The sequence below is a fragment of the Dendropsophus ebraccatus genome, chromosome 4, assembly GCF_027789765.1.
Source record: "Dendropsophus ebraccatus isolate aDenEbr1 chromosome 4, aDenEbr1.pat, whole genome shotgun sequence".
In the NCBI taxonomy this organism is placed as follows: domain Eukaryota; kingdom Metazoa; phylum Chordata; class Amphibia; order Anura; family Hylidae; genus Dendropsophus; species Dendropsophus ebraccatus.
Window position 1 is genome coordinate 7,757,702 of NC_091457.1, and position 23,102 is coordinate 7,780,803.

At 42.5% G+C, this 23,102-nt stretch overlaps 1 protein-coding gene across 1 annotated transcript; it reads left to right on the top strand.

Moving 5' to 3' along the window:
- Positions 1–2,796: 2,796 nt before the first annotated feature.
- Positions 2,797–21,137, top strand: DHCR7 (7-dehydrocholesterol reductase). The gene is made up of 8 exons (XM_069965088.1): positions 2,797–2,892; positions 11,732–11,833; positions 12,257–12,479; positions 12,784–12,874; positions 13,590–13,803; positions 15,364–15,568; positions 17,534–17,665; positions 20,141–21,137. The coding sequence occupies exons 2-8, from the start codon at positions 11,739–11,741 to the stop codon at positions 20,603–20,605; spliced, it is 1,425 nt and encodes a 474-aa protein (XP_069821189.1). The 5' UTR covers positions 2,797–2,892; positions 11,732–11,738; the 3' UTR covers positions 20,606–21,137.
- Positions 21,138–23,102: the final 1,965 nt, after the last annotated feature.

Consider the following 23,102-nt stretch of genomic DNA (forward strand, 5'->3'; position numbering starts at 1 on the left):
GCCCTGGTCAATCTCCAGCTTCCACATTCTAAGGGAGGAATAAATTTCCCTGACTTGAGAAGGTACAACATTGCATGTCTTCTGCGACATTGTATAGACTGGATTCAAACGGTCTAACTTTAACTGGCACTTGGAGGTAGTGTTGGCATCTCCTTGGTCGTTACCGGCTTTGCTACACACTAAATTTGCTTCTCTTCCACCTGAGGTCAAACATACCTTATTCTTAAAAGATGCGATTGCAACCTGGAAGACAGTAAGGAAGATGTATGGCCTGCCTCAGTACATTTCTAGGTATCTTTCTCTCTGGGGTCACCCGGAGTTTCCCCAGGGCAGAAATAACCCGATGTTTAAAAGGTGGAGGGAGGTGGGCATACATTTTTTGCACCAGCTATTTCATCATCATGACAATAGACTTCTCACTTTTCAGGAACTATGTGTGACTTTTTCCTTGCCTCCTTCTCAGTTCTTAGCTTATTCCCAGCTGATGGGATTTCTGTCCTCAAGACTAAATGATTTAGCATCTATAACCAAGCTAACTAAGATGGACACAATGATCAATGAGCCACCAGTCAATCCGTCTTTATCGTACCTGTATCATAAGTTGGGGACTAGATCTAGTGATGCACTCTGTGCTAATATGTTCAATAAATGGGCCACTATATTTGATGATGTTGACCTTCCTAGGAAAATTTTGGAGGGGTGGGCAGTAGTGCGCAGGGCTGTGCCCAATGAAAGATGGCGGGAATCACAATATCGTCTTATTCACAGAGCTATATACGGGTTTCACATCCCCCCTCATCCCATGGCTCCAGATAGACTTCTGGCTTGCCCCAAGTGCCACCTGCCGGCATCAGATTTGACTCACGGCATCTGGTCTTGCCCTCAGACACAGGCCTTTTGGTCCCAATTGGTGGCCCTAATTCATACTAAATGGAAACTAAAGGTTCCCCTTTCACCTCAGCTTCTTCTGTTCCACTCTGTCCCAGAGTCTCTAAATGTTCCACTAACTCTTCATGCTTTTTTGCTGGTGGCCAAGAGATGTATTTTGAGAGTGTGGTTACAGCCAGCTATGCCACTTGTGACAGAGGTTCTGTCACAGATGAAGCATTTTCTGTTCATGGACAGGGTGGAATGTGAAAGGCTCAAGGAGAAGAGCACGGTAAAATTCTTCAAGTAATGGAGACGGTTTGTGGAAATATTTTATTCAGACCAGGAAATTAAAGAGCTAATGAACGTGTTCACGGGGACCAAATGGTATCTGACTGCTGATATTGCGGGGACGTTTGGTCGCCTGAAGCTATGAGCTATTCTTGGACGTTTAGGTTATTGGATCTATCATTTTCTTATATGTGTGTGGGGGGGGGTTGTATCCGTGGAGGGGTGGGAGAGGGGATGTTATAGGGGGAAGTTAGGTTAAGAAGCAGAAAACAGGAAGGTTGTTTTATTTCATATTCAGTACTTAAATTATAATGTCTTCCTACGTTGGCAAATCGGTCAGATTGACCATGTTTTCATGAAAAGGGCACGACCTGTTAATGTGTCCTTTGTTGTAATGTATTTGCTTCTATGGAAAAATCAATAAAAAGTTTGAAAAAAAAAAGTACAGGCTTTTACGACCAATAGCAACACACGTGGTGGGACACCACGGTGTGAATCCACCCTGGGGCTATGTTCACACTACGTAAAAGTACGGCCGCTGTTGCCATCGGCCTATTCCTTTATGGGATCCCGGACGGAGCGTATACACATCGTATACGCTCCGGCCAGGTTCCATAGCGGGCGGCAAATAACTGACATGTCAGTTTTCTGTGGCCGCAATTCAGTGAATTGAGGCCATAGGAAACCCTGTCAATACACACAATAAAGTGAGCGGCTCCGGCCGCGTGCTTCATTGTGTGCTGTGGGAGGTTGCGATGCGGGAGCGCGTTGTCACAGAACGGCCGGTCTAATACGGCGTGTGAACATAGCCTAACTGTCTTAGACAGTTGAGGAAGGCTTGATGCCGAAACGCCCTGTTTTTTACCGCTGTAAAAAAAATCTGATGAATTTTCTATAATAAAAGATTTCTGGAAGCATGAAAATGGTGAGTGCTGAGATTTGAACTTTCATGAGACTGGAGAGAATACGCCACTTCATGCAGAACATACAGCAGCTGATAAGTACTGGAATACTACAGATTTTTTAATTAATGTAAATTACAAATCTCTGGCACTTTCTGGCACCAGTTGATTTAGAAAAAAAATTATTGTAAACTACACCATTAAGTAAGCTACAGCTAACAGTACAGGGTATTACAGATGATTTATCTGCAGAACTTGCAGTGTGAAATCTGATGCGATACGTGTGAAACTGGTCTTAATGTACAGAAAAACATTGTCATCCACTTTGATCCTTATGTTCATAATGTAAATCAATAGAAACAAGATCCTAATAGACAGCAAAGAAACTAGCCTCAGATAGAAGTGTTTTCTGTACTTTTCTATAGTTATTTGATCTCCTACAATCTGGTATTTGTATTATATCTATTATAGTACACTGTACAAATTGCTCTTGTGCATGCACATACGTACAGGATGTATATACACAGTGTAGGCGGTGCACACACATGCATCCATTCCCTGCTATATCTATCCAGAACATTGTATGGTATCCAGATATTGTTATGGTAACACGCTGGTCTCCGATGGTGGCTTCAGGCGTCTGCACCAATCCAGATGTGTGTGAGTAGATGATGTGTTTCCTATAGCTGGTGCCATTGGTGAGCAGGATGAGTGTGTCACACAAGGGGAGGAGAGCAGGGCGGAGGGGGAGGTAGAGGCTTGCTGCCTGCAGACATTATCCTGCCAGCACAAAGAATCTGCATGGGACCAGGCCCTGACACACACAAAGCAGGTAAGGGAACAGTCATCTTACTCATGGAGATCATTGTTATATTGGAGCTGGGAATTATACAAGCAGATATCATGGATGTGTCCACACATAATAGGGATAGAGGAGTCAGAATAAGGAGCAGTAAATGGAAAAATAGCAGTGTACCTTTATAGCTGTAAAGACTGGTGGACTACAAGTTGCAGCATGTCCTGTTATTAACAAGTGTTGGATTGCCTATATAATGGTATACTTTAATGTCTGATATGCAGTATATTGGCTAGGTTCACACTATGTAAAAATGACAGCTATATATATATATATATATATATATATATATATTCACTGTCACTCTTATTTCTCAGTCGTCACTATGTAAACTTTGCACTTAGGTGAAACTTTGTACTAGCCCAGAGCTGTGGTGTTGTGCACCCACAGGACCTGATGATGCAGCTGATATACAATATAATAACTATATAAGAATATAAGAACTATACAGCAAAGATCTGTCAGTATTTGCCCATTCGGGAGCCTTGCGACCATTATCACAGCACTACTGCGATACGTCAGTCACTCAAACTTTTGGTTTTGGGTCATAACTCACATACAGATTTGCACTGACCTCAGTGTAAGTCGTATGTAAATGTGACCTGCTCGCAGCTTCTTTTTTTTATAGCCAAATCGTAACACAACCGGACGTCGTGGTCAGGTAGCAAAACTATTTTGGTTGCTGTCACCGCCTCATGTTGCCATGTAGACCTAGACTTATAGTCTTTAGTCGTATTGATGTATAGATGGCTTCTAAAAGCATAAGCAGCTGACGGCAGAAAGCATATATATACTGTACATGGATCAATACAATCCCAGTCTGACTGCATTACACTGTATTGGGCGCCATTGCATGAGAACTTCAGCTGCCATAATATTCTAGTTGTTGCCTATATGTCCATTAAATGTTATAATCTCACTCATCATAGGGTTGTCCAGGACTTTACCATTGATGTCCTATTGGAAGGATAGGCTATCAGTGTTTAATTGGAAGAGTCACTCATACAATGAAGAGGCCATGATAGATGCAGCATGTGCTAATGAACGGGACAAGCTGCGGCCCCAGGCACTCATATGGATTGGGCATTGTGCTGTAGCCCCTCAGGGTCCAGGAGGTCAGATCCCTATCTATGAAACATTGTTGCACATTAGATGCATGTTATAAAACAGATGTAAGTCATATCAACAGAGCCCATTAAGGGGATACCCCGCCTAGCAACAAGGATGGACTATCCCGTCAATAGGGGTTTAAGTAGCACCACCACCAATCAGCAGTTTGAAGGGTCTTGGCATACATCTTTCTCATTTCTGTATTGCCATACTGTTAGTACACATGGTAAAAGGTACTGTAGGGACAGTCCAGTTCACTTGAATGGCACAATGCTTTCTAGCTGAAGCCTGACACTCAGTGCGCTCTCAGATCTGATCCCGATTTCTCTATATGAGCAAAATATACAATGACAAAATGCGGAATGGTTCCCTCTGGCTCCTGAGCTCAGGTCACACCATCGTGTAAGGTTTTTGCAGAAGTAAAACTTGTATTTTCAGCTCCTTTCCACTGAGTTGCATTCCAACATAACCCTTTCCTTCTTTCCAGTGCTTATTAATGCTTCTATAAGACCAGGTTCACGTATGTCCATCCATCCAGCACAGTCCACATCTGGTGTACTTGCTCTGGATCAAAAATTATTGCATGCACATTTTTTGATCCAACAAAACTATGCCAGATTGTCCATAATTCTGGCGCCATGCTCCATCTTGTCCTATGGGGCACTGGATTGGACACCGGATGTCTGTTGCATTTGGTGTTCCTATCTAGGTTAGTTCCGATATACCTGACACATGAACCTGGCCTAAGCCACACCAATACTTCTTGGTGTGTGCATTCAATCACAATACAAGATTGATAAGCAGTGACGATTGTCGTCCCTTCCCGCCCTGGAAGTCAGAAGATAAATTCTTTTAAGAAAGTGGTCGAAGGGTGCGGAGGGGTCACCAAAACCAAGCACCATAACAGAGGGTTTACTTTACTACTTTTTATGTAGAGATGTCACTCACAGCCTTAGAAAGAACCTGAAAATATTACGGCCTTGCTTATATATATATATATATATATATATATATATATATATATATATTCTCCAAGTAAACTTTGATATAAGGTACTTTGTTTTCTTAATGAAATTTCCTTGCAGGAAGTGACCTAGTGATCTGCATTGCAAACGCTCTAACCCTTATTTGAATATATATGACCCAGAAAGCCGTCGATCACATCAAGGCGTGATACTGAGAGGCGTATCAGTCAGCTGTGCCCCCTGTCACTCCGCATTAGCACTTATTGTATACATGTTATCACCTTCTGTGAAGTTCCCTCTTTGTTTAGGCAGTACCCGCTCCGTGGGTGTCCTGTGTTGCATTCCTTGCATGTCGACCGCTTGAGGCTACAGAATTTACACAGGAAATGTAAAATGTCACTAAAGTAAATCTGCTCCATTACACAACAGCTTCTATAGCGTTAACATAGTCCACACTTGTGTAGATCAGACACCGGCACTAATGTTAGGCCTTGGTCCCAGATGGACTCACACACCTCACATCCATCTCTTTATCTTGTTGCTTTCCATCCATTGCAGACTGGACCTTCCAGCCCTGACAATATTAGGCAGAGGTCACACTACAGCTGGGGGCATTGTGTTGTGCAGAACCACCTGAAATATTCTGTCATATGTATACCCTAGATGTATGTAGATATATGCCTGGATGTAATGTGAAGGTGCCTGCAGAGCTGCACTCACAGTTTTGCAGGTTGGCATTGGAAAAAGTAAGCAAGCCTGTGCTCAGTTTCCTGCCATAGTAATTATATTTTTTCTATATTGAGTGACTATACGGGGTTTTTTGTGAAGGCTAAACCTCCTACAATGTAAATCACCACAGCAAGTGCCCTCTGGACACTGGAGGGAGTGATGGGAAAAAATAGCTCTAAAGGACATATTACACAAAGCCATTATTGGCCATTATTGGCTGTTGATCCGTGTAATAGGAGCAGTGGCATCAGACCGCCGCTATCTTCTATGGGTTGCTCGGTCGATCTAGCAATCACCAGGGCAGCTTCCTGTGTGTCCCCCCCCCCCCCCCCCAGCTCTTACCCGCGTGTAATAGTGCCAGCAATGTAATGTTTGTACACAGTGACCCCACCAGCAGAATAGTGAGTGCAGTTCAGGAGTATAATACATCATATAACTCAGGATCAGTAATGTTTGTACACAGTGACCCCACCAGCATAATAGTGAGTGCAGCTCTGGGGTGTAATACAGGATGTAACTCAGGATCAGTAATGTAATGTATGTACACAGTGACCCCACCAGCAGAATAGTGAGTGCAGCTCTGGGGTGTAATACAGGATGTAACTCAGGATCAGTAATGTAATGTATGTACACAGTGACCCCACCAGCAGAATAGTGAGTGCAGCTCTGGAGTGTATTACTGGATGTAACTCAGGATCAGTAATGTAATATATGTACACAGTGATCCCACCAGCAGAATAGTGAGTGCAGCTCTGGAGTCAAATACATTAAGATAACTTTTGATCGTGGGGTAACCCCTTTAACTAAAGTAAAGGTTGTTAAAAAAGATTACATTATGCTTATGAAACCAGGATGTTCATCTCTGTGACACTGTCTCTCGTTCTGTGGTTGTAACCCACAAGCATCTAGTCATGTGTAAGTCATGTGCTCCCTGCCGTGACTGGCATCCCTGGTTTATGTACTTCCCTGTCTTACTAGACTTCTCTTAGATCTGTGTATTGTGCTGAGTGTTCCCATTTCCCTTGTCTATACAGAAGTGTCTCTGCCCTGTCTGATACGGTCCGCTTGGTGTTGACAGTAAGTCCGTATGGGGATGCCCCTGCTTAACAAGGGGAATTGTAACACCAAGTTCTCAATTTGTCCATACATATAGAATAACAGAAACTATGGCGGATGCAAATATTGACTAAAACACACTCGTCTGGAGCCAACAGGTATTCCTTAACATCTGGTCTAGTTTTCCAGTATATCCCAGTTTGGTTTACAATAAACAAAAGAGACCGGCATTGTCAAAATGTATAGTGTGAAAAGGCTTTCACTAATTTGTGAATTATTCATTGTCGCTTCAGATAGTAACAGCCCTTGAGTGAAATGTTTTAGATCCTTAAGGTCCATTCTCATGTAGTATCTCCGGAATAATCTGCTGGACTTCAGCACACGGAGACAACAAGCGGCTGATAAACCTCTCATGAAGGACATTGCTAGGCCAGGAACTGTGTCAGACTGATAACAAGCCTGGAGACGGCTCTGACAAACTTGTAAAGACTTTATAAAAGTCTGGGGGGGTTTCTTGTAGAATAGAGAATATGTAGCATGCACGTGACGATAACTTCATATTGTGATAAACCAGGAAGAGGGATAAATTCTTTTTATAACTGGGAAAGCCCTGCTGCAATATTATATTGTTTATTCTTATATTGCTAAATGGAAAATCACATTTGTTTGGTGGCAAGCGATCAAACCTTCATGAGTTACATGATCTACCATTGACAAGCACATGTGGCATGGAGAAGACACTGCTGCAAGCTGTGTGCATGCCCCAGAGCCCCATAGGAAGTTATGTAGTTGCATAGCCACAGCCTGTATGTACAAGACTCTGTGGACTGCACCAGTGCTGGCATGTCACAGAATGGGGGGGCCTGCCCCGAGGGATATGCCATAAATGGCTGATAGATTTCTAGAATAAGGACCCCCTGACCTCATCCACCCTGGTTGCAGCAGCTGGAAGTGGCCGGGGTTCTTAAAAAACTTTTCAACCCATAGATATTAATGGAAGTTGCATAAACAACCAAGCGTTATGGAACTTCAGAGTTATGGAAACAGTGCGGTGTAGATGGTTGTGCAACTCCTATTAACTCCCATGAGAGTTAGGCAAAGTGCCTAAATAACCAGCTCAGATATTTTTAGGATCCCAGCCATCAACAGCCACAGCCGGACAAGCTTAGGGTTGGGGGAGGGGGTTAACGTCCCCTACACCTTATACTTTTGACCTCCATTGGTATAAGGTATATGGGACTCCCCCCACCGAGATTGGGGCCAGCATGGAAAATCACTGCCTGACCCCTTTGTTTTGAGAGAGATAAGCAGCAGCCAGAACTCTCTCGCTTCATCTTCCCCCTACTCATAGAGAACATCGGATCACTTGGCTGTCATTTTTTTGCAAATTTTACAGCTACTTCCAAGGCCAAGGGTGCGTTTACACAGACAGATTTATCTGACAGATTTTGAAAGCCAAAGCCAGGAATGGATTTGAAAAGAGGATAGATCCCAGTCTTTCCTTCATGACCTGATCCCTGTTTATAGTCTGTTCCTGGTTTGGGCTTCAAAGATCTGTCAGATAAATCTGTCTGTGTAAACGCAGCACAAGTCTCTAATTAAGATAAGTGGTGCCATATGTTTCTGGCAGCCACCTATCAAGCCGTTCATATAAGCTGAGACAACAGGCTTTGTAGTACAGGGGAGCGTGCATATAACACTCAGCTATTACAGGGAGATGATCCATCTCCAGCTGCTGATAAGAATTCTTATTGTAGAAGATAATGAATGGAGCAAAGATTAAAAACACAAGGTCAAAGTCTTATTGCATCTTTGCTGACACCGCGTTCATCCTCATAGTTTCATTCATAGATGTGGTCAATAAGATATGACAAAGGTTGCCCCCTTCGCTACCTCCATGTGACCTGTTATAACCCTTCAGTTACACAAGAGCGCTATTATATAGTGGCCTCTGACCCTTCTGGTTTCCTACATAAATAATGTTCAAGGTTATAATATCTATTCTGTGAGAGCCTCTTATGCTCATATTGCTACATCATCATAATACACTATACTAAGAACAGGAACCTGTGACACCAGTCTGACTACAACACCCCCATCCTATCTCTAGGGCTATTAGGAATACATTTGCATGGCACATAGGACTGAATCAGCTTCGGCTGATGATGCGGATGTGACTGGCGTATAGCTTAAAGTGCTCATAAGTACAGTAAGGAGGATGGATCTAAAAGCTTTAGCCTCCAAAGACTCTCTGATAATTGCTATATGGGAAATGGCATGCTTCATTCAAGGAAACAGACGGCATTCACAAAGCAAACATCAAGGCAAACATATAGGAAAAAATATATTCAATTAAGGCCTAAAACTTTACCATTGACTTACCTATTATTTATTACCTTCAGTTTTGCTCCATTAGGAGACAGGCTGCAGCTTAGTTACATTCTCTATGCAAGCTGCTGAAAACGGCTGAATACTGGGTTCTCCAGATAGTGGGGGTCCGACCGCTGGGGCTCCTCTATCCACTTTATCATGTCAGGAACTGTCCAGAGCAGCAGCAAATCCCCATAGAAAACCTCTCCTAATATGGACATGAGGTGGCAGCAGAGAGCACTGTGTCAGACTACAGAGAATACACCACTTCCTGCAGGACATACAGCAGCTGCTAAGTACTGGAGGACTAGAGATCTTTTAATAGAAGTAAATTACAAATCTGTATATATTTCTAGCACCATTCACCCCCCCCCCCCCCCCCCCCCCCCCCTTCGGAGTACCTCTTTAAATGTCCTCTGTCACTAGAGATGTAGAAGTTTTGATCAGACAGGGTCTGGGTATTCAGACCTTCACTCTCCAGGTCACTGCCTTTTTAGTCTCACTGCAGGAGGCAATCTCCATAGTAAGGGTACAAACACACACGGCTTATACGCTGCGTATTTACTGCTGCGATACGCAGCAGATATGCACCAGATACGCAGCAGATTAGATCTAAATAACTGAACACAGTATTAAATCTGCTGCGTATCTGCTGCGTATCTGCTGTGTGGCTGATTATCAGCAAGGAGCATTGCTAGAAACGCTCCTTCGGCCAATAAAGTGTAACAGTGTCAGCAAGAGACCACTCGTTCATCTGCTGAACGCATCTTTTGTGTGGCTTCAAAATTTATCGCTATCCAATGCACATCTCCCTGTGTAAACAGGGCATGTGTGGCCTATAGCAATACATTCAGATGGTGTTATAGTGACCGTTTTTCTTTCAGCTAGAGATGAGCGAACCTTGAGCATGCTCGAGTCCATCCGACATGTAAGTATAATCTTTATTATTTTCTGTATACCTTTCATCAGCCGTCAGCCGCACATCACTTTTACAAGTAGGGATGCACAGCCGACAGTTGATGATTTTAAAACATGTTGAAAGTAGAGATGAGCGAACCTGGAGCATGCTGGAGTCCACCCGTACCTGATCGTTCGGCATTTGATTAGTGGGGGCTGCTGAAGTTGGATAAAGCCCTAAGGCTATGTGGAAAACCTGGATATAGTCATTGGCTGTATCCATATTTTCCAGACAACCTTAGCGCTTTATCCAACTTCAGCAGCCCCCACTAATCAAATGCTGAACGACTGGGTTCGGATGGACTCGAGCATGCTCCAGGTTCCCTCATCTCTACTTTCAACTTTTTAAAAAAATTATCATCTGTCGGCTGTGCATCCCTACTTGTAATAGTGATGTGTGGCTGACGGCTGATGAAAGGTATACAAAAAATAATAAAGATTATACTTACATGTCCACGTTTCCCCTGGTGTCCTGCTGTCTTTACCCTATGTTCTTTGCTGACGGCAGCTGGTGCTGAAGCTTCTGAAGGCTTCTCTGAATTGACAGGCAACTCAGCCAACCACTGATTGAGATGGAGAGTGGCTGGCTGAGCGGCATGTTACTGCTGAGAAGGCTTCAGAGGCTTTGCTAGCGGCTGCAGTCAACAAGGAAAGCAGGGAAAAGGCAGCAGGACACCAGGAGAGCGCAGACAGGTAAGTATAATCTTTATTATTTACTATATAAAGTAAGGGCTGCATGGACATCACTAGCAATGCCCGTGAAGCCCTTGCCGCCTGATTCTCAAGCCGGCTAATAGGCTCTGTAAGCAGATCGGCGCTCTCCTACCAAGTTAATCGGGCTGTCTATATAGACTGTCTCCTGCAGCAACCCTCAAAGTGAAGTTCTCAGCTACATGTTTTGTTTTTAAGTTACAGGACCCTTTTAAGTTGTGTTTTTCAACTTCAGTCCTCAGTCCTTCAGTCAGGTCATGTTTTGAGTACTTCCTTAGTTTCTCCCAGGTGATATAATTATACTCGGTGCATCAGGTCTTATCACAGGTGTTCTTTGTATAGGATATCCTTGAATCTTGACCAGTTGGTGGGTCTTGAGGACTGGAGTTGAAAAGTTGGGTACAAACACACACAACGTATACGCAGCAGATACGCAGCAGATTTGATGCTGTGTTCAGTTATTTAGATCTAATCTGCTGCGTATTTGCTGTGTATCGCAGCAGTAAATACGCAGCGTATATGCCATGTGTGTTTGTACCCTAAGGGTACAAACACACACAGCGTATAGGCAGCAGATACGCAGCAGATTTGATGGTGCAGATTTGATGCTGTGTTCAGTTATTTAGATCTAATCTGCTGCATATTTGCTGCATATCGCAGCAGTAAATACGCAGCGTATACGCCGTGTGTGTTTGTACCCTAAGAGTAGCTTCACACGAACCGGATTTGCAGCGTATTTGACTGCAAACTTGCAGTGTGAAATCTGCTGCGAATCCGGTATGTATGAAGCTACCCTAATTCTGCCACGTCTATTATGTTGAAGATTGGCCTCAGATATCACCATCTACAATGCTGCCTGCTACATGTCTTTTGCTGAAAGCTGTGATAGTAACATTTTACTCCTCTCTGTATTACAGTATAAAAATGGGGGAGCGCCGGAAACAAAATCCATCAAGAGGAGAGCACAAAAAAATGACCAATGGTGCAAAGGAACATAACGGACAATGGGGGCGAGCCTGGTAAGAATATCACCACTATGACTCCTTGAAGTGGAATCAGTCATAGACTTCCTTGCTTATATTTAGGCTATGTTCACACAACGTACTTTTTATAAAAAGAATAGCTGTTGTTTTCAGTTAATACTGAATACTTAATACTAAAAAGGCTGTTCATTTCATACTGCAATCATTTGCATTGAAGTCAATGCAAACAACAACCATTGTTTTACATAATATATCAAACAACAGGAGAATTGTTCTCCCGATCAGTACAGGTCTGAACACTCAGACCCAGACCGATCAAAACTTTTGGCATGTCAAAAGTTATTTTTAAACAACAGGTACACGTTAACAAATTCTACATTGAAATTTTTTTTTCTCACTTAGTCAAAAAAATGTTGACTTTGTTCTGTATGTTACAATGTTTGTCCTTACTGCTTGCAGGGAGGTGGACTGGTTCTCTTTGGGAGGTGTCATATTCCTACTGATGTTTGCGCCACTTATCGTTTATTATTTTGTGATGTCATGTGATCAGTACCAGTGCGCTCTTAGTGGCCCCGTCCTTGATTTATACTTGGGAAAAACTCAGCTCTCTGACATATGGGACAAGACGCCACTGATCACCTGGAAAGCTGTTTACATCTATGCGGCCTGGGTCTCTTTTCAGGTAATTAGAGATATTACCTATTACATTTGTTTTACTGTTAGTCACCCATCAGAAGAATATATCTTTTGTCTCTACTGCTACAACGTGGTTGGAGAATTGCTGCCGATACTGGAGGTGACAGATCATGAGAGAACACATTAGTACATTAGTTTGCTCCCTTTATGTCAGGGATGGGGAACCTTCGGCCCTCCAGCTGTAGCAAAACTACAATTTCTATCATGCCTGGACAGCCAAAGATAAAGCTTACAGTAGCTTCCCTCTAGATTTTAACAGAATCCTAATGTTTAATGTGTTAATGTTATAGGTGTTCCTTTACATGTTGCTTCCGGATATCTGCCATAAATTTCTCCCTGGATATGTTGGAGGCGTCCAAGAAGGAGCAAGAACACCAGCTGGTAAGTCCTGAGAAAACTTCCTGCTTGCATGTGCTGGATTTCCTTATTACAGAAATAAGTTGTATAAAAATTAGTGTTGGGTACACCTGTCAAAATGTTTGGCAATGTTATCTGAACCCTATCTGAACACTTATCATTTGATTCCCTGCAGCTGCAAAAGTTGGATGCCGTCCTAGGGAGTCCTGGAAAACATGGATAAAGGCATAGGCCATAGGCATACTGTCAGCCTTAGGGCGACATCTAACTTCTGCAGGGAATCAAACTCTGAGCATTCGGTTTAGATAACGTTGCCAAACTCCAACATTTTGACAGGTCTACTCAACACTAATAATAGTTCCAAAATGTACCCAAACTAATCATACAAGTCTTTCTACAACTTTCTGGAGTTAACACTAGGGCTACCTGGTAACTTTGTTAAGTGGTATATTAGTCCTATAATAAAAAATACTGTGCAATTTTCCTGTCACATTGAAATCACATGACTATTTTAGGGTGCAATTAGGGATATGCAACACTCATGGGTGTAATTGCACACAACTTACATCAAACTCTATGCTAGAAAAGTAGCTTTGATCTGTGACCAAAATTCTGTCAAGATTGGACTTTTGTGTCATGTCTCGTGTGTAACCACATTCATAACCATTGCTTACAGTCTTGGTACTGTCTTGTATTAGCCTAACATAAGTTGATCATTTGTGCTCTCTGTCTTCCTCAGGTACCGTTAACAAATACCAGATCAATGGACTCCAGGCCTGGATCGTGACCCACATTCTCTGGTTTGCTAATGCCTATCATTTCCACTGGTTCTCTCCTACCATCATCATCGACAACTGGATTCCCTTACTATGGTGTACAAATATTCTGGGATACTTGGTCTCCACATTTGCGATGATCAAAGCCTACTTATTCCCAACAAATGTTAAAGACTGGTAAGTTGGCATTGTAGATAATTAGGGGATAAATACTGTAGATATATATACAGTATATAGCACTGTGGAAGTGGTAGCTGCCATCTCCCAAACTATGGTTTATGGGGCTGTATAGTAAATTCCTTATGACCCAGAGATTTAACCTATTATGACCATCTGACATTGATGCTTTAAAGAGGCACTTATATGCTTCCCCTTATGCCTCCTTAAATTTACTTCTTATATACTACAGTGACATCCTTAAAGTGTCCCTGTCATTTCAAAAAAGTTTTGACATGTAATAGAGACAAAAGTTTTGAACGATCAGACCTGTACCGATATTAGCTTTGAACATTCATACCCATACTGATCATGAGAACGAGTCAGGAGAAGTCTGTGCTCACCGCGGTCCTCTCCAAGCTATGTTTCGCGTGATGAGTCGAGCTCATAATGTAAGTCTATGTAGCCCGACTCTTTCACTGACGCAGATCAGGGAGCAGTACGTTCCTCTCCCTGCTAATTCTCGCAATCGGTACACTCAGACTCGGACTGATCAAAACTTTTCACGTCTCTCTGAAATGGCAAAGTTTTTTAAAACTACATTGCCACTTTAAAGGGGTTATCCAGTGAAAATATTTTTCTTTCAAATTAACTGGTGTCAGAAAGTTATATAGATTTGTAATTTACTTCTTTTAAAAATTCTCATGTCTTCTCATACTTATTAGCTACCTAATGTCATGCAGGAAATATTGTTTTATATTCAGTCTGACACAGTGCTCTCTGCTGACGTCTTTGGTTGAGACAGGAACCCTGTCTTGGTTTTCTATGAATCCCCATAGAAAACCTCTCCTGCTCTGGACAGTTCCTGTCTCGGTCAGCAGAGAGATGTTAGCAGAGAGCACTGTGTCAGACTGAAAATAAAACAATATTTCCTGCATGACATATTGTAGCTAATAAGTATGGGAAGACTTGAGAATTTGTAATAGAAGTAAATTACAAATCTATATAACTTTCTAACACCAGTTGATTTAAAAGAAAAAGTTTTTCGCTGGACAACCTCTTTAACATGTGGTTCTTCCATGTTACTAAAGTACAACTCCTACCATGCCCTAACAGCCATGCTGGAGGTTGTAGTTTTGCAACCACACACAGTTTGGGGAACATTGCTGCATAGCTATACTATCTTCATGGACATCAATGAGGTTGAGCCCCACCTAGTGAAAAGCATAGTATAATGTTGCAATATCTTGAAATAGACAGATACACCCAAATGTCTACTATTTTATGCTTCTTAAATTTTGATTCCTATTGTTCATGGTAGTTTTTCTTTAGCCTGGGGCTATACATAGATTTAGGGTCCATAGAACCGTGCAGCATCTGACTTTCATGTCATAAATACCTTAGGGTGACTGAAAAGTGCCAAAGTCAAATGAAGAGACGGCGTAAAGCAAGTTGCATGCCAACCGCGCCATATCTGATATATGACTGAGAAAAAAAGTTATTTTCCAAGTATCTCATAAAAAAAATACAACTATAGAAAATGATCTGTTTGAGCTGTTCTATATGCCTTAATTTTTGCAGTAAATTTACTGGTAACTTCCTCTATGACTACATGATGGGGATTGAGTTTAACCCTCGCATTGGGAAATGGTTCGACTTTAAGCTTTTCTTCAATGGACGCCCTGGAATTGTCGCCTGGACTTTAATTAACCTGTCGTATGCCGCCAAGCAGCAAGAGTTATACGGGCAGGTCACAAACTCCATGGTTCTTGTCAACATTCTGCAGGTATGGTGCTGTAGGGACATGTGTGCATTACTGTCAGGAAGATACACACCGAATCTATCACACAGCATGCGCCACTGCAATGAATTTGGTGCAGTTTCATCTAGTTTTATCCTGTATATATCACTTGTACATTGAAAATTGGTTACAGTCATGGCCACTTGTGTGTCACAACGTGTGCCCATTCACTTGCCTGCAGTGTGACAATGTAACATTTGGCCACATGACCCATGTCATGGCCATCATTTTTTTGTATGTAAAGACCTTTGTATGTAGAGAACTTATTAGGCTAGGGCTATACAGCAATGACGGCCACAACATGGGTCACATAGACAAATATTACAGTGTCACACTGCAGGCAAGTAAATAGAGGCACATTGCGACCCATAAGTGGCAAAGACCATGATAAATTTTGTGCAACCAATGTACAATGAACATATACACCATAAAGGAAATTGATGTGACACTATTGAACCTATTCTTGCAGTATATATATTTATTTTGAGGATCCTGACAATCAGCACTGGGGATTCGAGACATAAAATAGTAAAAGTTTTTGCACAGCATGTCACTCATTCCATTTAGGCTAGATTCACATGTAACAGATCCGCAGCGGATTTCACAAAATGCAAATCCATTGCCCCTATTAGATTCAGAAGAGCTGCCCACGTGATCACTAGATCGTCCAGGCAGCCCATTGAAGATAGTGGCGGACTGCTGCCGCCGCTATTACGCAGAGCGACGGCGGCAGATGGCTGCTATGCTGATCGTTTATTTGCATTGTGCATGTCGACTGATCATTGTGTTCTCTTACACAAGACCATTATCGGCTGAAACTGCAGATATTGGCCGAATGTGGCTGTAGTCGCTTCGTGTAATAGGGTCTTTACTTTCTATGAGAATACATCCCGCTGCGAGTGTGACAGCCCCATTAACCCCCCGCCAGCCAGAGCATTCATTACCTGCTCCACGCTCCGGCTTGCTTCAGGGCTCCCGGCGTCTGGACGCCACCGCCCAGTCAATCAGTGCGCTGCGGCGGGGCAGTGAACTGATTCACTAGGCGGGACATCCACGGGACATCCCCGGAAGTAAGCTGGAGTGTGGAGCAGGTAATGCATGCTCTGTCCGGCGGGGGGGGGTTAAGGGGGCTGTCACTGACATCCCATTGTATGTATTCTCATAGAAACGAACAGGCAATTGATCTGCAGCGGATTTAGCTGAATCTAGGTTAAAGGGGTTATCCAGTGCTACAAAAACATGGCCACTTTCTTTCAGAGACAACACGACTCTTGTCTCCAGTTCAGGTGCGGTTTGCAATTAAGCTCTATTTACTTCAATGGAACTGAGCAGCAAAACCCCGCCCAAGCTGGAGACAAGAGTGGGGCTGTCTCTGGAAGAAATTGGCCATGTTTTTGTAGATCTGGATAACCCCTTAGAACACTGTAGTCAGCCTCTGACCAGCCTGAAGCAGCTGGGAGCAATAGGCTTTATTCACCCGCGTGAGATCAAGCCTTCCATTTACCAGCCTGAGCTGGCTGATAACAGAGACCAATAGACTGTATTCATCTGTCCTACCTGGCGCGATCTGACTGATAACAGGAAGCAAACACCTGCATCCACCAATACAGGTGTATGTATATAGGTATATACCTATATATAACAATTTTAGCTTTAGAATTTTTAGAAAAAAAAGCATAATATCAATTGATTATTTAGCTGTGTAAATCATAGTGTTTACTGGGACCAGGAAGTGTTTAATGATAAAGCAACAAGCCATAACTCACTCACTGTGTATGTATTCATGACCATAGTCTGCAGGAAGCTGGCCAGCTATTGATGAAATAATATCTAAGCGTGTCATCCAGGGCAGGAGAAGAAGACTGAATAGCTCTATGCTCCTGCTTTTATGATCAGCATTGTAAAAATGATTGTAGCATTACCTGATGTGTGCGGCTTTGTTGTCCACAGGCCATCTACGTAGTGGATTTTTTCTGGAACGAAGCCTGGTACCTGAAAACAATAGACATTTGTCATGACCACTTTGGCTGGTACCTGGGATGGGGAGATTGTGTCTGGTTGCCTTTCCTATACACATTACAGGTAATGTAGTTTTATAAACTTGGAAGGTATAGGCGCCCCCTACTGTCATCTGCAGATCACTCCATAGTATATAATACTATAACATAAAATTTGTGACTGTTATAACAGATAACAATAACTATTTCAAACATATTAATGATGAAATCCAGATGTTGTCTGGGCTTCTCGGACACAGACGTTTGCTTCCCCTCCACTTAATGTGGTTCTCTTTTGAGCATCTGGATGCCTAACCATATGTTCACACAAGGAATTTCTGTTAATAATTTCCTTAGCTACTCTTTAGGCCACATTCCCATTCCCTATATATACAGTCCATGCAGGGACTGTGTGTTAGGGACCAAACTATCTGAACTCACTGCATCATAATTTATTACAATGCAGTGTGCCCCAAGTTATGTGCTGTATGGCAGAGCTCGCTGCATTATAATGAATTATGCATTGAGCTCTGATTGGTTCCGTTTGGTCCACAGCACACAGACCATATATACGGAACGTGAGAATGTAACCCTACCAAAACAGTACTCACCTATGAGTCTTCTGGCTCTGCCACAGAAATGGGTCCCCACTAGAGATGAGCAAACCGGGTTCGGGTTCGAGTCGATCCGATCCCGAACGATCGGCATTTGATTAGCTGGGGCTGCTGAAATTGGATAAAGCTCTAAGTTTATCTGGAAAACATGGATAACATGGAAAACATGGATACAGCCAATGACTATATCCATGTTTTCCACAAGTTCCAAGTTCAGCAGCCACCGCTAATCAAATGCCGAAAGTTCGAGTTCGGATGGACTCCAGCATGCTCGAGGTTCGCTCATCTCTAGTCCCCACCAATCTTGGTGCACTCCGTACTCTAAGAGCCTGTGACTGTGTTGACATAAGCACTGGACCCCAGGTTTGTTGCCATATTCACATGCTGCAGCAGTCATATGGATCAACACATCGTCCATGGAAACCAGGGGGGAGATTTATCAAACATGGTGTAAAGTGAAACTGGCTCAGTTGCCCCTAGCAACCAATCAGAATCCACTTCTCATTTTCCAAAGAGTCTGTGAGGAATGAAAGGTGGAATCTGATTGGTTGCTAGGGGCAACTGGGCCAGTTTCACTTAACACCATGTTTGATAAATCTCCCCCCAGGTGTATAAAAATCATTGAGGAATCAGGAAAGTATTGTCACAGGGTTTTAAGTATAGTTTTTTTGTTTGTTTTTTTTACTTTATTTTACAGATTTTGCTTTCAAAGCCGAGCCTTCAGTCCTGTATGTCAATTAGTCAAGGCAGGGAGAGGTGGGGGAGGAGGCGTGCATGCTGTGGCTCAGCATCACTTCTGTGGCACTTCAGCTTCTTAGTGGGCATTCACACACTCCATAAATCACAGATGCTATAGAGTATGAAACTGAGGGCCAGCATCAGGACCTCCCAGCATCATAATGCCCCAAACCTGTTCAAATTTTCCTGCTACTGTACTGACACAGCTGCACAGCTTTTTCAATACCGTAGCAGGAAGATTTGAACAGGATCTGTGATTTACCGCGCGTGTTAATGCCCCCTTGGAGAAAATTCAATATAACTCTGCAAATGGCCATCAGCAAAGACACAACCTGTGCACCTGTGTGAATATCACATGAGCAGGCCACATAATGCAGTTTCCTTGTGGTTGGTCATATGCATATACTTCTGAAAGGCTGCTCATGCTTACCCCCTAATTTCCAAAGAGCTAAAACTAACAAGTAATAAATAACACAGGTTAGCACCAAAGTACTTGGTTCATATAGCCAAACAAACCCTAACTGCCCTGTGGGTTTTTTACCCTTGGGCTCTTTCTTTTTGAGGGTGCCCTCACACTTCCTTTTTGTGTGGCGTTTTTGAAGTCTCTAGAAAAACTAGCAATGCGTTGTTTTTTTTCTATGCATTTGCATTTTTTACTTCATGTGTGAATGATTTCTTTTGAAGGTTTAGGCGTTTTTGTGTGCTAATCTTTTTTTTCCCTCTGCCATCATATGACCTTGTTGCTGGACCACAAAAGATGACGTGTCAGAGTGTGTCACAGAACGGCCGGTGTCAGTGAAGTTTATCCCGTCCGGTAATGCGGGATAAACTTAAATTCTATTGAATTGGGATGCATGTGCATCCGTGTACACCCGCATCCAAATTCACCACTGAACACAATTGAGAGAGCTACACTCTCCATTGTGTGATCTGTTCAATGAATAGCTGTCGCACAAAACTGACATGTCAGGTTTTCGTGTGGCCGCTAGGGATCCTGGCCGGAGCGTATACTATGTGTATACACTCCGTCCGGGATTCCCTCTGACTACAGTACAATGTAAGTTTTGTATTAATCACGCCCGTTGTTGCAAATCGGCAACAATGACTGTGATTAATACAAGACTTACATTGTGTGAACATAGCCTAACTATTAAAGAGACAGATGCATATAAATTACTAATAATGTGTGTTTCTTTGTGTGTCTTTAGGGCCTGTATCTTGTATATAATCCTGTTCAGCTCTCCACCACAGCTGCAGTAGGAGTATTGCTGCTTGGTCTGATCGGATACTACATCTTCAGGATGACTAACCATCAGAAGGATTTGTTTAGACGCACCAACGGCAACTGTTCAATTTGGGGCAAAAAACCCAAATACATTGAATGCTCTTACACTTCTGCAGATGGCAAGAGGCATTACAGCAAGCTGATGATTTCTGGATTTTGGGGGGTCGCTCGACATTTTAACTACACAGGAGACTTGATGGGCTCTTTGTCGTACTGCCTTGCCTGCGGCTTCGACCATCTCCTGCCTTATTTCTATATAATATACATGACCATCTTGCTAGTCCACCGTTGTATACGTGACGAGCACCGATGCTCCAGCAAGTATGGAAAGGACTGGAAGCTTTATACTGATGCTGTGCAGTACAGATTGCTGCCTGGCGTGTTTTAAAATGTGAAAAATATTTCAGGGAAAACACAGATGTTTATAGTTATTGGGACAAGGATTCTGACCACATGGACCACTGCTGCTTTATTATTAAAGCATACTGTCCTGGGGACCACATGATCAAAAAGCTATTACAGGACTTGGATCTAGGGTTCCAGCAATGACAATGTCATCCTCTAGTAAGATGGAGTCTACAAACACTCAACTGTGGCCTTCTGTTTTCAGCAAAAATTAATCCAAGTCTATTGTATTCAATGTTTTCTGTTGTTTTTATTCTCAATAAATCTGTGCGGATCAATTGTTATATAAAAGAAATATATATAATAAAACTAATCAGCACAGAATTTTAGGATGGATGGAGTTATTTTGTAACTATTTGTATATCTAAAATCATAAACATGGACGACTTATGTACGACCCACCTCATCCACAATACCTGCTCGGCTCCGATCCTGGGACACCCTGGGCTGAGGGGTCTGCCTCTTGTACAGTTCATGTGAGATTTCTCCTGAAAAAAATAAAGAATTTTTAACAATTTTGTCATCATTCAGTTTGTGATTGCAGAAATCAGATGCACATTAAAGGGTCTGCTGCTGGGAGAAGCTCACATATGTATGGGGGGATTTCAGGAATGGCGATGGAAGATTATAAGCTGGCATATGGAGTCTTCTATGTCTCTATCAGGGGCAGAAATCCCACCATAGTAGCCATAGTGACCACTGGCTGATGGTGGCATCCGGAGGTCCAAGGTGTCCATTAATCACCTTCAATGTCGGCACTCCGCCACGTGGTGCACGTGGACAATCTATCGGAACATACACAGGAATTCCCGGCACAAACAGTGGTAAACTTGCAGGGTGCGTTTATTGTCAAGACGAGGTGCACACAATACAGTTGGGCAGAACGCATTTCGGCACAATTGCCTTTATTAACTGCCTAATACATACTGAAACACTAGCTACACTTATACACATAGAGGGCATCTCTAGATGACGTGCTGTGTGCGTCGAATGGCGCTCTGAATGATGTCATCGATTGCCAATAAACAAAGTTCATAGTAGCGTGATCCAAGAGCCGTGCAGCTGCGTTAATTAGTGTCAACTAGACAAACGAAGTACAATGAGGGTAAGTAACAAATACATATACATCAAAAGAGACATACACAAAGGACTACAAATGCATAAATATGTTAGCACAACAACATTAATACATAAATAGTTAGTGTTGAAATAGTTAGAATGATAAAAGGTCCTACCACCGATCCACTTAGTCTATAATAGTAATCTAGAAGATAAAAAGACATAAATAATAGATATACAAAAGTACAAAAGATGGGAGTACTATTTATAATAATAATCAAGATGGATAACACAGACCCTCTATATAGTTACATAATACCTGACAATTCATACTCTCGGTTTAACCCTCTCGGTTTAAGGGTCCGGAGAGTATGAATCCAAAAGGCCTCTCTGCGGCGTAACAATGTTTTTATATCACCTCCTCTTCGAGGGGGAAAAACGTTCTCTATCACCTGTAATTGAAGCTGTGACACATTGTGATGGTGGTCTCTGAAATGTTATGGTAAAGGAAGTATTCCTATTCTTAATAGCTTGCATGATCTCCTCAATATAAGGTTTACCACACGGACACTTGTTTAAATATATGACATTCTTAGTGTCACACGTGTGGTATCCTTTTATCTCGAATGCTTTACCTGTATGGGGGTGGTAGAAAAATTTTCCTTTAACAACATTACTACACTGAGCACAATGCAGACATGGATATGTGCCGTGCGTTCCCGGAGCCAATGTACTCTGTCTGTCACTCATATTAGGTGCCCGACTCTCTGCTCTAAGGTATTCCTTAGGTTCGGGGCTCTCTTATTGCATATCAGAGGGGGACTTCTGAATTCTTCCACATTAGGGTATGCCTGTGTTAGGAGACACTGGCATATCCTAACTTTTTGATCAACCCTATAGCTCAAGGGGTGAAATTCTCTAACAAAGGGTATTCTATTCTGAGTGGTCTCTTGTCTACAAGCCGTACTCAGGTCTGATGTATCACTGGCTTCCTCTAGCACTTTCTCAGGATAGCCCCTATCCCTGAATCTCTGTTTCATTTCAGCAATTCTATTTTCACAAGTAACCGGATTACTTACTATTCTCCTAATCCGCTGAAACTGAGACTTAGGGATAGCTCTCTTTGTAGATGAAGGATGGGAGCTATTGAAATGTAGGATACTGTTATCCGTGGCTTTCCTAAACAGGTCAGTATCCATACTGCCGTCATCGCCTTTGGTGAGCTGTACATCCAAAAAACGTACGCTATGAAGATCCATTGTGACAGTGAACTGCAGCTCACTCCAAATCGAATTTGCATAATATATCATTGATAAATCTCCAAATCCATATGCAAAATATATCATCAATAAATCTTCGCCAAATTTTGGCGTATGACTGAAATAAAGGATGGTTATACACGAAATGCTCTTCAAAATATG